Source organism: Nicotiana tomentosiformis, chromosome 1 (assembly GCF_000390325.3).
Source record: "Nicotiana tomentosiformis chromosome 1, ASM39032v3, whole genome shotgun sequence".
NCBI classification, from domain to species: Eukaryota; Viridiplantae; Streptophyta; class Magnoliopsida; order Solanales; family Solanaceae; genus Nicotiana; species Nicotiana tomentosiformis.
In genome coordinates, this window is record NC_090812.1 from 115295843 (window position 1) to 115311054 (window position 15212).

General features: G+C 35.6%; 1 protein-coding gene and 1 non-coding gene across 2 annotated transcripts; one reads left to right on the forward strand and one right to left on the reverse strand.

Annotated features, from left to right (window-relative positions):
- Positions 1 to 3330: 3330 nt before the first annotated feature.
- Positions 3331 to 3544, reverse strand: LOC117280626 (small nucleolar RNA U3). The gene has a single exon (XR_004511178.1). It is a non-coding gene; the product is annotated as a small nucleolar RNA U3 (small nucleolar RNA).
- Positions 3545 to 4054: 510 nt separating this feature from the next.
- On the forward strand, positions 4055 to 11502 carry LOC104112535 (transcriptional corepressor LEUNIG_HOMOLOG-like). The gene is made up of 19 exons (XM_009622481.4): positions 4055 to 4392; positions 4501 to 4544; positions 4659 to 4740; positions 5354 to 5451; positions 5653 to 5762; positions 5859 to 6160; positions 6305 to 6380; positions 6490 to 6598; positions 7966 to 8015; positions 8104 to 8358; positions 8552 to 8638; positions 8917 to 9111; positions 9320 to 9461; positions 9547 to 9653; positions 9841 to 9990; positions 10162 to 10317; positions 10417 to 10536; positions 10657 to 10854; positions 11059 to 11502. The coding sequence occupies exons 3-19, from the start codon at positions 4709 to 4711 to the stop codon at positions 11200 to 11202; spliced, it is 2331 nt and encodes a 776-aa protein (XP_009620776.1). The 5' UTR covers positions 4055 to 4392; positions 4501 to 4544; positions 4659 to 4708; the 3' UTR covers positions 11203 to 11502.
- The last annotated feature ends 3710 nt before the right edge of the window (positions 11503 to 15212 follow it).

The following is a 15212-nucleotide window of genomic DNA, read 5'->3' on the forward strand; positions in this document are numbered from 1 at the left end:
TATCCAAAGTTCTTAAGTATAATATTAACGATGATATTTTAAAATTTTAAACATAAAACTAAAAACAGTTGTAATGACCACAAATTTATTGACTGCTAAAGTAAAGCGGATTGAAGTACATCACCTGTTTAAAAAGAGGGGAAGTGAATAGAATTCAAGAGTTAAATTATGTAATTCAATTTCAATTTAGAATTTGTGAAACTTTTTGATTAGTTATTGTTGAAGTGAATGTGAAAATAAAATACTGCATTAATTGGGAGCTTGATTAAAACTCATTTTGGTAGTAACAACTAACAAGTTGGCCCAAACAATTTGAAATTCGGAAAAGGATCATATTTGTCTCTTGACTATAAAAAAAAAGAAGTTATAGTTATCCTCTATTTTACCTTTTTAATAAAGATATTCTACCATTATACTTTAGAGTCTATTTTACCTCCTCCCTCACCCCAGTCACCCATCAAAACTTTCTTCCTAACTTAAAAATTTTATGTGTCAAGCCTAGGGGTGTGCATCGGTCGGATCATATCGAATTTAGCATATTTTGGCTTGTAAATTCGAATTTTTGATTTTCGAATCGAATTGTACGCCTTAAGGCTACTAACAATCATATTGGCTACTGTACTTTTTAAGGCTATTGTTATTTACCCTTCTATTAAATTGAAAGGCAACAAATGTCTTTCATAGCAATAGACAAAACAAGTATTTCATAGCAAAATAAAATAAATTAAAATTCTAAATAAATGCCTAATAAGGGAGAGGCGGTGTTGTCCGTCGATAGGAAGGAGAGGCCGAGAATGAGAGACACAAAGGTAAGACTTAAGAGAAGCGGACATACTAAACTGAAGAGAGATTAGAGAGAGACTTTGATATAAACTAAGAAAAGAAGAATCTAAAGAGAGGCAAATGAAATGAGAAAATTTAAGCTTAAAATATAAGTCTAATATTTATACATGTATAGGGGTGTTCATGGTTTGGTTTGGATTGGCTTTTCCCTAAAAAGAAACCAAACCAAGTAAGTCGCTTTTTCAAATATTGCAACCAAACCAAACCAATTACGTCGGTTTTTTATTGATTCGATTTTTGTTGGTTTTTTGGGTTTTTTATCGGTTTTTTTCTTCTTAAATACGAGACATGCATATTCTGACGACTACATTTTCAACATAACACTATCAAACCAATTGCACTTTCAGAAATCTATCATTTACCAAGATATATTGATCATGATATATTGATGATGATTGAATCAAATAGTGATGAATAAATTTAAGTACTCAATTAAAAATCGATTATTTTTAACATGAAATAAATTCGTGTACTTAGCAAAAGAAAACTACCAATCAAACTAGAATGTAAATGCATAGAATTAGACGATTAAAATAGCAAAGAACTAGACTAAAAATACAAACGACTAATATGTACCATAAAAATATTATAGACTATATGTGTATGTGTGTGTGTGTGTGTAACAATAAATTTAAATAGCTATTTCTATAGTCAGTTTGGTTTGTTTTTTTCCGGTTATTTTTTGATTAAAACCAAAATCAAACCAAATTTGATCGGTTTTTAAAATTCAAAACCAAAATCAAACCAAACCTAAAAAGTATCGATTTTTTTGGTCGGTTTGGTTCGATTTTTTGGGTTTTTATGAACACCCCTATAATGTCTATATAATTCGAATTTCGGATCGAATTGGATTAAAATTATACCAATCCGAATCCGATCCCAATATTCGAAATTTTAAAAAACATAACTCATATCCGATCCGAATATCCAAAAAATTGAATAGAGTAGATCGATTCGGATTCTCGGATATCCGATCTAAATGTACGGCCCTAATCAAGCTTTATTGAATAAAAAGGCCCGCCCTATTTTTAATCCTAAAACCGCCCGTCCTAGCTTTTTTACACTATCGATTCTGAACTATAATAGTAGGGGTATCTTTATTAGAAAAACAAAATGAAGGATAAATATAACTTATCTTTTTAATAGAGGTGCAAATATCATCCTTTTTCGTTTGAAATTTGGAATTAAGGACCGCAAGAATGTACAATCATTATTGCACAGACAGAGTTGTATGTGTGCTGTTGTAAATTATGGTTGGAACTTGGAAGTACTGTCAAGTCGGTAAGACCTTTCACTTTTGGCTTCACTGAGCCGGTAAAAAGTCGAATGTCTTGCCTCACAACTACACTTTGAGAAACATTTGGTTCACACATTTGTTAATATAAATATTTAAATAAGGAATTATTATGTGACAAATTATAATAGAAATTGATATACGACATCATAGTAAAAATATATTGTTGTACGTGTAAATAGTACAAAATGAATACTAATAATATAAAGATTATTCTACAGTAGTTACAATATTACAGTCAAGAGTTAATTTTCCTTATTAGAATTTTTGTACAAGATGTAGTTTTCCTTTCTTTCCTTTTTTTTTATAGAGAAAATCACACGATTTTAAATTTATTTATTTGTTTAATAAAACAAAAGGTTTTAATTTAAAAATACTTGGTCAACTTTAGGTGATATTACCGAGGTATTTGACAGGTGAACTTTTCCATCTATTAGATCTCGTATAAATAACAATTAAAACATTGATTTTCAGCAAAAGAATATGTACATAGTGGTTAAATACATTTGTATACAAAAAATCAAATATATTACATGTAATAGATAATTCAAATTATACTAGCACTGTGGAATCTAATACTGGAAAAAATATAATTATATCTCAATCGCAAAACAATTACGATCAATTATATGAACTTTTGCTGTTTAATGACTCATTTAAGCTTATCTCAATTTGTTTAAGTTCTATTTTTATTTTATATCAAAAGAAAATTAAGTATGAAATATGAATACATGCGTTTATGTCAAAATTATTTTCCCAATAAGGAAACAGACAAATCCGTAAACTACTGGGCTTGCGTAAACTTACTTGTCTTTACCCATTCGTTAAAACGGAATCACCGAACCGCGTCTTCAAGCCTCTTAAAGACCCAACATTTCTTACCGAACCTAAGGCTAGACCTATTTTACGTAATTAAAGGACGACATAAAGCTGAGAATGACAAAAATAGTCCTTTACGTTTATGGGTAGGTTTAAAATTACCCCCAAATATATTCATATGCAATTTTGATCCTTTAAATTTACCAAAAGTAAATACTTTTGATTTCCGTCAAATATTTAACAAACTTTAGTTGTTGATTGAACGAAAATTGTGGGAAAAAATGATTTAATGAAAAGTAATATTTGAAGGTGCAATTTTAGTAGTTTTCATTATTTTCAATCTATATTTATCATTTTTTTTAAAAGACTTGAAGAGTCTGTCAAACAACCATTAGATCATCCCAACGGTCATGATTGGAGTTGAGAAGGATCATCTACAGCACCATGACCCGAGGGTCGTGGGAGCAGTTAGTCACGCTTTGGTCCAATAGTCATGCCTCATCAACCAGATTTGGTTTCCTGTCTCCTTAGAACTCAAGGATACATTGGTACGAGCCTATAGAACAGACCATGCTCAAGTAAGGTCGTATCTATATCTAGCATCAAGTATAATTTTTTGAGGTACAATATATTTTTTAAATTTAGTTCGGGTGTCTGGTGTACTTTTGGTGTTGTAATTTTTTGGAATCTGACGTGATTTTTCTAGTATTTCTGATTAGTTTTTTTTTGTTGATATTTTCTAATAATTTTAGACATGAGTGGTTGCTCTGATGGTAAGCAACCTCCATTTCCAACTAAGAGGTTGTGAGTTCGAGTCACCCCAAGAGCAAGGTGGGGAGTTCTTGGAGGGAAGGATGTCGAGGGTCTATTGGAAACAGTCTCTACATTGGGTTGTTGTTGTTGTTGTTGTATTTGCTAGTAATTTGATGGAGATAAAATTGCTTACTTTTGACATATCTAAAAGACCAAATTAATCCTATCGGCAAACATTGGGGACCATTTTAGTCATTGTCTCACTTAAAGCTGCTCCGAAGCTAAGGCTCGGATACTTACGGGACAACCTGCCCTGATATTTTCTCCTAATTCTCTCTCCTCTCCAAAAGTGGATGCTCAACTCAGAGTATTTTCTGAGCTCTTTAGTTTTTTCTATAGGAGATTCTAGAATTTTCTTGCAAAAGAGAGACTCAAAAATTTAAGCTCTTCTCAATAACGCACTCTGTGTTCGTTTTTGTGTCAGAATTTAATGTGTGTTTAATAAGGCGTAATTAATTTACTGTTGTGATCAGATTACGGACTTTAATACTTAGGATTTAATTTTGATTGATTCATATAATCTACAAGGAGATTGAGATAATCTTTGACCTGAGCCAGATTGTGTACAAATTCGAGTTTGTTAAGCTGATTCAGTGAATTCGAACCACTGCAAGTGTTTCACTGTAAGATCCTGAACCCAAAAAAGGCGGAGATCTTGATTTTCATTGCTTGAATTTTGTTAATTCTCTGATTTGGGAGCTGATTTTGTTTCAATTTTGGTTCTTCTTTAGGAAATCTTTCTTTTGATCAGTAATGCTGGAATATTTATAATTTGGTATGATTTCGCGATCTTCTTTATGATAATCACTTTCGTTTCCTTAATCATGTTTTAATTAATAATTATAGTAAACTTTTTTTTAACTGTGTTTTTGCGGTTTTGATCCTATAGCTCAGTGACACACGCGGGTGGTTTGTGCTGTGTTTGAATTTCCTGCAGTAATGGCGCAGAGTAATTGGGAAGCAGATAAGATGTATGCAACTTCCTGTGGCTAGCTTCATTGTTTCTTTTTTTTTTTTTTTTTTTGCTTTAGATGAAGTAATAGTTTATTGATTTCTCCTTTTTTTTGGGTTTCATAATCGTTAGTTCTTAATTGGCCCTGCTGGTTAAGCAGAATCATTTTTTTTATCAATGATGATAAAAAGATTGTAAATTTTAGGGTTCAATTGTTCAACAAGAGCCAAGAGAACAAACAATAATTTCTAGTCGCAAGTGAATATCAAGCTGGCGGGGGGGGGGGGGGAAACAAATTCTTTTCGGGACAAGTACTCTTTTCGTCCCAAAAACAAATGGTGGTTTTGGGAGGAGTATGAGGATCGAATTATCTAATCGTCACTTTGGATTCCCACATGGTTTCTTACTTTTAACAAAATCACATTTTTAGAAACTACATAAAAGAACTATAAAAGATACAACTTTTTTTTATGTAGAAAATTTTAAATAGTTTTTTGAGAAGTTAGAGGATTGTTTGACATATCAAATAGTAATTGTACCAGACAAAATGACACGGAGGGGATATTATATCTTTTAACTTGTAATGTTATGGATTTTCACCCTTAATTTTTGGCCTCTTGTTTTTTTGTTAGGCTGGATGTTTACATTCATGACTATCTGCTGAAACGAAAGCTGCATAATTCTGCAAAAGCTTTCATGACGGAAGGAAATGTTGCTACTGATCCTGTAGGTAATGATGTTAGACGATGCTCTACATTTAAATTTCCTTTTGGTTTAAAGGTTTTGCACGTTTGGCTTGTCCATCTGCAGAGTGGTTCATGTTCTACCACCAATAGATTGCCTTGTGCATTAATTGCATAACTTCGACATGTTTTGATTCACTTCCTTGATGAGAATCTACGTTTTAATCTTCTGATTCCTACTTTTATAGCTATTGATGCACCTGGAGGATTTCTTTTTGAATGGTGGTCTGTGTTTTGGGACATTTTCATTGCACGGACAAATGAAAAACATTCAGAGGCAGCAGCAGCATACATAGAGGTTTGTTGAACTTAAGGAATCACCGTCGACACAAATTACTTAAAAGAAGCTTTATGGCATTTTATATCAAGTTTGAAAAACTTCCTTCTATTGTAGACTCAACAAATGAAAGCAAGGGAGCAGCAGCATCAACAGCAGTTACAAATGCAGCAATTACAACTCATGCAACAAAGAAATGCACAGTTACAGCGAAGGGATCCAAATCATTCCCCCATTGGTGGTCCTATAAATGCTATCAACTCCGAAGGTATGATGGGGCAGCCATCTGCCAGTGTATTGGCAATGAAAATGTACGAGGAACGAATGAAGCACCCTCAGTCCATGGACTCGGAGACATCTTCAGCTCTTATGGACCCCAATAGGATGGCACTTCTCAAGTCAGCAACTAATCATCAAGGGTATGATTGGTGCAACCATTCCATATGATATTGCATTAGTTTACATAACATCTATCTATTTTTGAAAGGGAACATAACATCTATCTATTTGTTGCATGGTTTGATTGAATTATTTGTATCTCTATTTCTTCTCTGTTGATTCAGCCAGTTGCTACAAGGAAATTCAGGGAACATGTCTGCAGCATTGCAGCATCTACAAGGACGGTCTCAGCTGGCAACTGTAACTACATGAGCTCTTATTTCTTGACAGGATATCTCTTCTTTGTTGAATACTCGGTGTTTCATCTTCTCTTACCTAGCTAAGATCCATACCTATTTCAACTATGTAGGATGTTAAAGGGGAAATGAACTTGGGTGGCACTCAGAAGTCTTTGCCCATGGATCCTTCATCAATTTACGGGCAAGCAATTCTTCAGTCAAAGGCTGGACTTGGTGCAGGTATTTCCACCAAAGAATAATTTTCAGTATACAAAAAAAAGAGATACAACTTCTGATGGGGATCTTCCTTGGCTCATTTCTTAATTTTGACACCCCTTTGGCCATCTATTGAACTGATTATTTCAAATTGAAAATATACCCATCTTAAATGCACATTTAGCAGTGAGTTCACAAATTATCTTGTTTATCTTTGTGATGAAACTCCACATGGGAGATGGATGGTTTCTATGGATTCTTTATATGTCTTGGGCAATCCTCACCCTTTGAGCTAGCTTTTGGGGTTGAGTTAGGCCCAAGGTCCATTGTTATCATGGTATCAAAGCCAGGCCCATCTCATTATTTACCCGATGTTGGGGCCCCCATCTCATATTGTCCACACTCCAGTTGGGCCTAACTCAATCCCAAAAGCTAGTTCATGAGGTAAGGATTACCCAAGACCATATAAGGAGTCCAAGTTACCTATCTTGAGCCGATGTGGGACTCAACACCCCCTGCATGCCCAATACTGGACGACTGGAGCGTGAACAATATAAGATGGCGGCCTAACATCGAGTAAATAATGAAATGGGCCTGGCTCTGAGACCATGATAAATGGACCTTGAGCCTAACTTAACCCTAAAAGCTAGCTTATGAGGTGAGAATTGCCCCAGATCATATAAGGAGTCCAAGTTACACATCTTGAGCTGATGTGGTACTCAGCACTTTGACATGATGCATGGGTTTTCCTAAAACCTGCTCATCTCCGAGTAAGACACTTAATAGTGTGAAGTTATGTGGAATTGCCGTTATCCTCCAAACCTGAATTGTTTGAATTTTTGATTGCTATCATGGATAATTTCAATTTGTGCTCTTTGCTGTGCACATTAAACTATTAATATTGCTAGACTATATATTGAAAGATTCTCGATTCTTATTAATTAAGTCTGATTTAAGGCTTCTACTTCTCATTGAGACACTGTCAAGTGCACTTGGAACATAAATATCTAGGAGGAATTCCTTTTTTTTAAAATATTTTTTTTGACTTTTCGCTTTTGGTAATTGTCTGCTATCACATCCCAAGCGTCATTCATCTGCCTTCAGCAGCAGTGTATTACAGTTAATGGGCGGAATATATTGGAACTGGTCATCTTTATGTGAGCATAATGAATTGTTTCTCTGCCTTTTTTCTGTTTATTGACTTGGTTTATGATTTCTGTGTTTCCAACTCAACTTTCTTGAAAATTCCTTTTTATGTATTGTACATTTTCTCTTTCTGATGAGCCTTTTTAGGTTTTATCTTGTCTTATGGGAGTACTTGTATGTCAATTATATCATTAGATGATCTTACTTGGGCAATTCAGTCCTTATATTTTCTCCTTGTTCGTTAGGGTTGAACCAAGGTGTCACTGGTCTACCATTGAAGGGTTGGCCTTTAACAGTAAGTTAAATTGCTTTTAATTATCATCATTCAAGATATACAGAGATTTTGACGTGCATATCGGCTGCTTTGTTCATAATATATACAGGGAATCGACCAGGTAAGGCCCAGCTTGGGTTTGCAAGTACAAAAGCCCAACTTACAGACCCAAAATCAGTTTCTTTTGGCATCACAACAACAACAGGTCCTAGCTCAAGCTCAAGCCCAAGCCCAAGGTAACCTTGGAAATTCACCTAATTATGGGTTCGGTGGATTACCTAGAGGAAACTTTAATGCTAAAGATGGTCAACCTCCAAGGAATGATGGATCCATTTGCTCTCCAGTACAGTCAAATTCACCAAAGGTTAACTTTATTCTCCTAGAGTCGAGAATATGTTTTGCTTCCGGGCGTTAACTATGTGGTGTTTTGTCCATTACACTGCATAACTATTCTTTTGATGAGGATGACGTTTCTGTAGCTTATCTCAATTATTCTCTTCCAATCCATAGAACATTTGAAGTTTAAAGTGCTTATACCATATACCTCTCTTAAACAGATGAAAATGTCCCAAATGCAGCAATCTTCCTCTCAACAACAGGACCAGTTGCAGCAGCAGCAACAACAGCAGCAGCAACTGCAACAGGTTAGTGTAAGGAAAGCGTAAAAAGCTGTATTTATATCGGATTTTTGATATCCATCAAACTCAAGCAACATCAAGTATTGTTAATATTTAACATCTCTTCTTGCCTTACCCGTTTGTCCCTCTTTTTCTATAGTTGGGAATTTCTGTCTTTTCCTGTTCCTCTTTTTTTTTTTTTTTTGGGGGGGGGGGGGGGTTTCCTGGAAAGTTACTTATCTAACCGGTTCCAACTGTCCAAGCAATTAAAGAGTAGTTCATCCATCTTCTTACTCTTTTCCCAGAACAACAGAAAAAGGAAGCAACATTCGTCTTCTGGACCTGCTAATAGTACTGGCACGGGTAACACAGTTGGGCCTTCACCAAGCTCACCAGCATCAACACATACCCCAGGTGATGGGATGACTAGCGTGTCAAAAGGCTTGATGATGTATGGAGGAGAGGGAACTGGTGGTATTGCATCTTCTACAAATCAGCTGGTAATTCTTTCACTTTTTTCATGTTTGTTTGCATTATCTATTTCTAAACATACGATTTTTGTATTTGTTAATGAAGTATTTGGTTGTTATGTAGCTTCATGGATCTTTTATGGTTGAGAAGGTTTAATTTTTTAACTATATCATGAATTTAAAGTATCATTCGCTATTTTAAATCTGTATGCTCTTCTTGCTTTCTTCTGTTGTACAGGATGACTTAGGGGAGACTTTTGGAGACATTGGTTCTTTCGAAGATAATGTGGAATCATTCCTGTCAAATGACGGGGGAGATGGAAACATCTACAGCACATTGAAGCAAACTCTTACTGAGCACAAGCCTGATTCTTCAAAAGGTAATAATCTCACAATTGTACTTATAAATTCTCTATTGTTTTTCTTCTTTGGTTACAGTATGTTAACTTAAAGGATACATCTCAGGTTTCTCCTTCGGTGAAGTTGGTTGTATACGCACGAGAAATAAAGTGACTTGCTGTCATTTCTCATCGGATGGGAAGTTGCTTGCTAGTGCTGGACACGACAAGAAGGTAGGTTGCTTCAGAGTATCTGATGTCTTTAGCATAAGATAACCGGATGACTGTTTTATTTCATTCTGTGGTATGTGAATGTAGGCTCTGTCCTCTGTTTACTTCATTACTCATATCCATTTTCTTCTACGCTTTGGTTTCATCCAAGAAATTGTAAATTATGAACCATTTTCCATGTATACATCAGGCAGTTCTTTGGAACATGGATACTCTGCAAACACAGAACACCCCTGAGGAACATCAATACTTGATTACAGATGTCCGCTTCCGGCCTAATTCTTCTCAACTTGCAACTGCTTCATTTGACAAGTCTGTGAGATTATGGGATGCTTCCAATGTTAGTATTCTTACATTCTCTAGGCATTTTTCTTATAACCACGAGATGTAGTTGCAGGCCTTAGCTGTAGTGCATAGCACTTCATACATTCATACAATTTGCCAGTTTTCAGTTAATTTGCTGTTAAATAAATTTATGCTCAACAATCTTCTGCTGAACTTATATTTGCAGCCTAGCTACTGTTTGCAAGCTTATACGGGGCATACTTCTCATGTTATGTCGCTGGATTTTCACCCGAAGAAGAACGATCTCTTCTGTTTTTGCGATAGCAACAATGAAATTCGCTACTGGAGTGTTAGTCCATTTTCTTGTACTCGGGTGTCCAAGGTGTGCTTTCTATTGTTAATTACTGTTATTTTCTTAATCAACTTTGCAGAAATAAATTCCTGTTGAGCTATGTTCAACTTCATATCCCTCTGTTTGTAGCAAGGAGGCAGTGCACAAGTGAGATTTCAGCCAATGACCGGCCGTCTGTTGGCTGCCGCTTCAGATAAGGTGGTTTCCATCTTTGATGTCGAAAATGACAGGCAAATTCATTCCTTCCAGGTTTGTTTTCGTGCTAGATGACTTTTGAGTTCTTCCAATTAGCATTATCTGTCGTTTCTATTTTCTGGGTGTCCTAGGCTTCATTTTACTTTTCAGATAAATATGGGTGTTTGGTTACAGGGACATCCTGGAGTGGTGAACTACCTGTGTTGGGATCTAAATGGTGAGTTACTGGCATCAGTTAGTGAGGAATCTGTCAAAGTTTGGTCATTGACCACCGGTGACTGCATTCATGAGCTAAGTGCTACCGGGAATCAGTTCCACTCTTGCGTTTTTCATCCTAGTTATTCAGCTTTGTTGGTGATTGGAGGAATGAGGGTAATTAGTGTTCTCCTTTTTTAAGCACTCTTGTTCTTAAGTCTGTTTAATTCACGTCGGTAAGATGTCACTTAAGGCTTTTGGGATTACTTCATGTTCATACACTTTTGACTATTTAGTGACAATGCACAACACTTCACTGCCGGCCATTACAGCAGTCTCTGGGTTCCCTGCTGACTGATACTTTGTGAATTTATGTTGCAGTCTCTGGAGCTGTGGGATATGGTTGAGAATAAAAGCATGACAGTTCCAGCACATGATAACATTATCGCTGCTCTAGCACAGTCACCAGCGACTGGAATGGTTGGTTCTGCAAGTCATGACAGTTCGGTCAAGTTATGGAAATGAAGGAGATATGATTCAATGTCAAAGATGTCACCATAAAAGCAGTTGGCATTTGCTTGTATTTTCTGCATGTAACAAAAAATATTTCTAGGTATCTTTATAGCTTGTTGTTTTTGATAAAGAATAACCATGATTGTGCTTGTTATAGTAAAACATTAGAGAGAGGTTTGCGGTTGAGAAGCAAGTTGCACTGAGCAATAGTTCTGTAGTGTTAAGATAATTTCTTCACCCTTAGGGTGAATATTTCCTCTTAAAGATACAACAAGCGTAGTGGTTAATTGAATGGGTAAAGTTCTTTTGTTAGATGCAGTAGTGTATCGACCAATTAGAAGTTATAACCATCCCTTTCGTTTCTTCAGATGTTGTGGATCTTTCTAAAAACACGTTGACCTACTTCCCCTGAAAAATTCTTTTTGTGTTAATCATAGAATACTAACTTATTTAGAGATTTGAGATCTTGATCTGGATATTATTGCCATTGATTATTCAATATAAGGAAATCACAGCTAATAAAGAATACGTATATAATAATGCAACTTTATGGCTTAAAGGTCTATTAAAATCTCTAGTTCATTGCATTTCCATTATAGCCACTAGCCCACTACATAAACTTAAGAAACGGATGCCTGTATATAGGATAGGACCTCAAGCTCTAGTTTTGTCGTTCTTACTCTATACCACTAGAATTTGCGTCATCAAAGTTCTCCATCAGTTACCAGTTTGCTGGAATTGAAATTTGAGTTATGTTATATCTAGACATGTGTTCAACATATTAATACCTAAACAATATTCCCTCGAATTATAAAAGGAAGTTTTCTTGACTTCTTTATATGATGGATTACAAAATCAAACAAGCATACGAAAGGGGTTCATACCATATGATCACCTGCCTAATGTTAAGGATTATAAAGCACAGGGGTTTCTTGCATGATTGAATCCTGTCTATTAATCTTTGAGATTCTCCTGTTGTAGCTTCTCTGTCCATACTTATATTTCCCTGGTGATAGATGTGGGCTATTATTAAGAATACAAATGATAATTTAAGTTATGTTGACAGACAGTGTGAAAGATTTTTATATTCTTAGGTTAAGTTGATCTATAATATCAAGTAACTCTCTATTAAGCAGCCGTGAGTCTGCTTAAATATAGCTTAAGCCTACCAAGCCTAATATACTAATATAGGATTGCAACAAGCTATGCCCAATTGTCGTGGGTCGTGCCCCAACCGCAAGCACTAAATGAATGAAATGAGTGGAGATCCCTCCTTCCCCCTTGCTAATAACCAAGAACTTTGTCGTGCTAGAGCTTCGCGTTCTTCCTGTTTTGTCGCCTTCCAGTCCGACATAGGTGGCTAATACTAAAATAATAAGTGAAATAGTTATCGTCTCTCGAACACTAGACCACCTATTTTGTATCGCCCTAAGCTCCAGCCCACCCTCAACTAATTAGGTACATTTATACCTTCTACAACACCGGGATAATGACCACGTTTACTTCATGTTCAAAGAGCAAGCTGTTGGGATTAAAAGATTGGTGAATGGGAAATAGAGGGAAGTGGAGGAAAAATGAGCTCCCTTTTGCTTTGGAAATAGCAAGTGTCCCTCATTGGTGGTGGAAAGAAAAGTGAATGTGCATATATTGAGAAAACACTTCTCTTGGTGTTAAATGAGTTGGAAAGAAAGTAAGCCTCACGTTGTCGTTGTCGTCGCCCGTTCGGCTTCGTCCAAAGATTTATTGATTAATCTTTTTTGAAAAAATTTCTTTCAATTATTTAATTATTTAATTTAATAAATTAACGAAAATTCAACCCGGAATAACCCAGGATTCGCGACGTGACCCGGTCCGTTTTTTTCCCGGATTATTTTAAATCCTTTTTTCTGGAATATTTCAAACGGTAAATGTTCCCACATGTTCCAACAACCATGGCTGTTTCTGAAATGTTGCAAAACTTTTCAGAAACAATGCTAGAAAATGGCTATATTCTAGTCTGTTTTACAAGCATTGAGTGGTTCGAAGTTCATCAGAGTTTTTGGTACCAATACACTGGTGAGTTAAATCGTTCTATCCCGGGAGGACAATATAGCACCTCGGGTACTTGAGGGAAATAATTTCCTTAAGGACATACTGTGCATTCAGTGGACTCGATTTATTTCGAAATTATTTTCACATATTATTTCGACATTCTGTTACTGCTAACTTTCTGTTTATATTTTATGTTTCAGAAAGTTTACTGTTTCATTATTCATTATAGTAATACATATTGGCTAACAATCTTAAGAAAATTATTTTTTAGTTTATAATCTGTATTCTGTTTTTGGAGATTAAAACCTGTGTGGTTTTCTACTCCTTCTGAATTTTTCTATTCTGATTTGAAGATATGAAAACTTCATCGAAGTATTAAAATTCAGAAACGATTTAAAGAACATAAAAACTTCATCTTTTTATGTGAAACAGTATATAAAAACTTTAGTTTTTATTTATTAAACGTATTATTTATCATTAATTACAGTACTGTTTACTGAACTATTTTTTGCCATTAATTGAACTCTTCTGTTGTTGACAGTGAGAAATGACAATTGATAATGAAAATCCTTCTACGACTATTGCGGCAACGACGATAGTCTCGTCAAGCCGAACTGCTGTGCCACCGGCCGAGAAACCGGAGAAATTTTCTAGAGTCAACTTCAAAGGATGGCAGCAAAGGGTATTTTCTGGCTTACCACGCTTGATATGCAGAAGTTCACCAGTGAAGACCCTCCCATGCCTGCCGCCGACATGCCGGACAATGAGAAGTTTATTATTGTTGAGGCGTGGAAACAAGCAGACTTTCTTTGCAAAGGCTACATCCTAAGTGCTTTGAAGGATGACTTGTACAATGTCTACAGTGCTATGAAAACTTCGAAAGAATTATGGGACGCACTTGAGAAGAAGTACAAGACTGAAGATGCATGCTTAAAAAAGTTTGTGGTTGCCAAGTTTCTAGACTATAAAATGATAGACAACAAAACTGTTGGAACCCAAGTTCAAGAGCTTCAACTTATTTTTCACGACCTTATTGCTAATGGTATGGTAGTGAATGAAGTATTTCAAGTGGCTGCAATGATTGAAAAATTGCCTCATTCTTTGAGAGATTTCAAAAACTATCTTAAGTACAAGCGCAAAGAAATGAAGTTGGAAGATCTTGTAATTCGTCTCGAGATTGAGGAAGACAACAAAACAACCGAGAAGAAATCTCGTGGAAATTCAACGATTATGGGAGCTAATATTGTTGAAGAGACTGCTCCAAAAAGTAAGAAGAGGAAGAAGATTTCTGGACAAACTAAGGAGCAGAACAAGAAGAAATTCAAAGGCAACAACTACAATTGTGGAAAAGCTGGTCACAAAACCCCCGATTTTCGTCTCACGAAAAAGGATAAGAAAAAGGGACATGCCAACATAGTGGAGAAAAATGATGACATCGATGATTTGTGTGCAATGCTTTCGAATGCAACCTAGTTAGAAATCCGAAGGAGTGATGGGTTGACTTTGGATCCACTCGACATGTTTGTGATGTCAAAGAAGCATTTGCGACTTACTCTACTGCTGGTCCTGAAGAAGTGCTTTCCATGGGAAATACTGCAACAGCCAAGATTGAGAGTTATGGGAAGATATTCCTGAAGATGACTTCCGGCAAGGTGTTAACGCTCAACAACGTTCTTCATGTTCCTACTATTAGGAAGAATTTAGTTTCAACTTCTTTACTTGTTAAGAATAGATTCAAATGTGTACTTGTATCTAACAAAGTTGTGGTAAGTAAGAATGAAATGTATGTTGGAAAGGGATACCTCACAGAGGGCCTTTTCAAACTCAATGTAATGGTTGTTGACAGTATCAATAAAATTTCAGCTTCTTCTTATTTATTGGAGTCAAATAATTTATGGCATATTCGTTTAGGACATGTCAATTACAAAACCTTGCGGAAGTTAATTAATTTAGAAGTATTGCCTAAATTCGAGTGTAATAAATCGAAATGT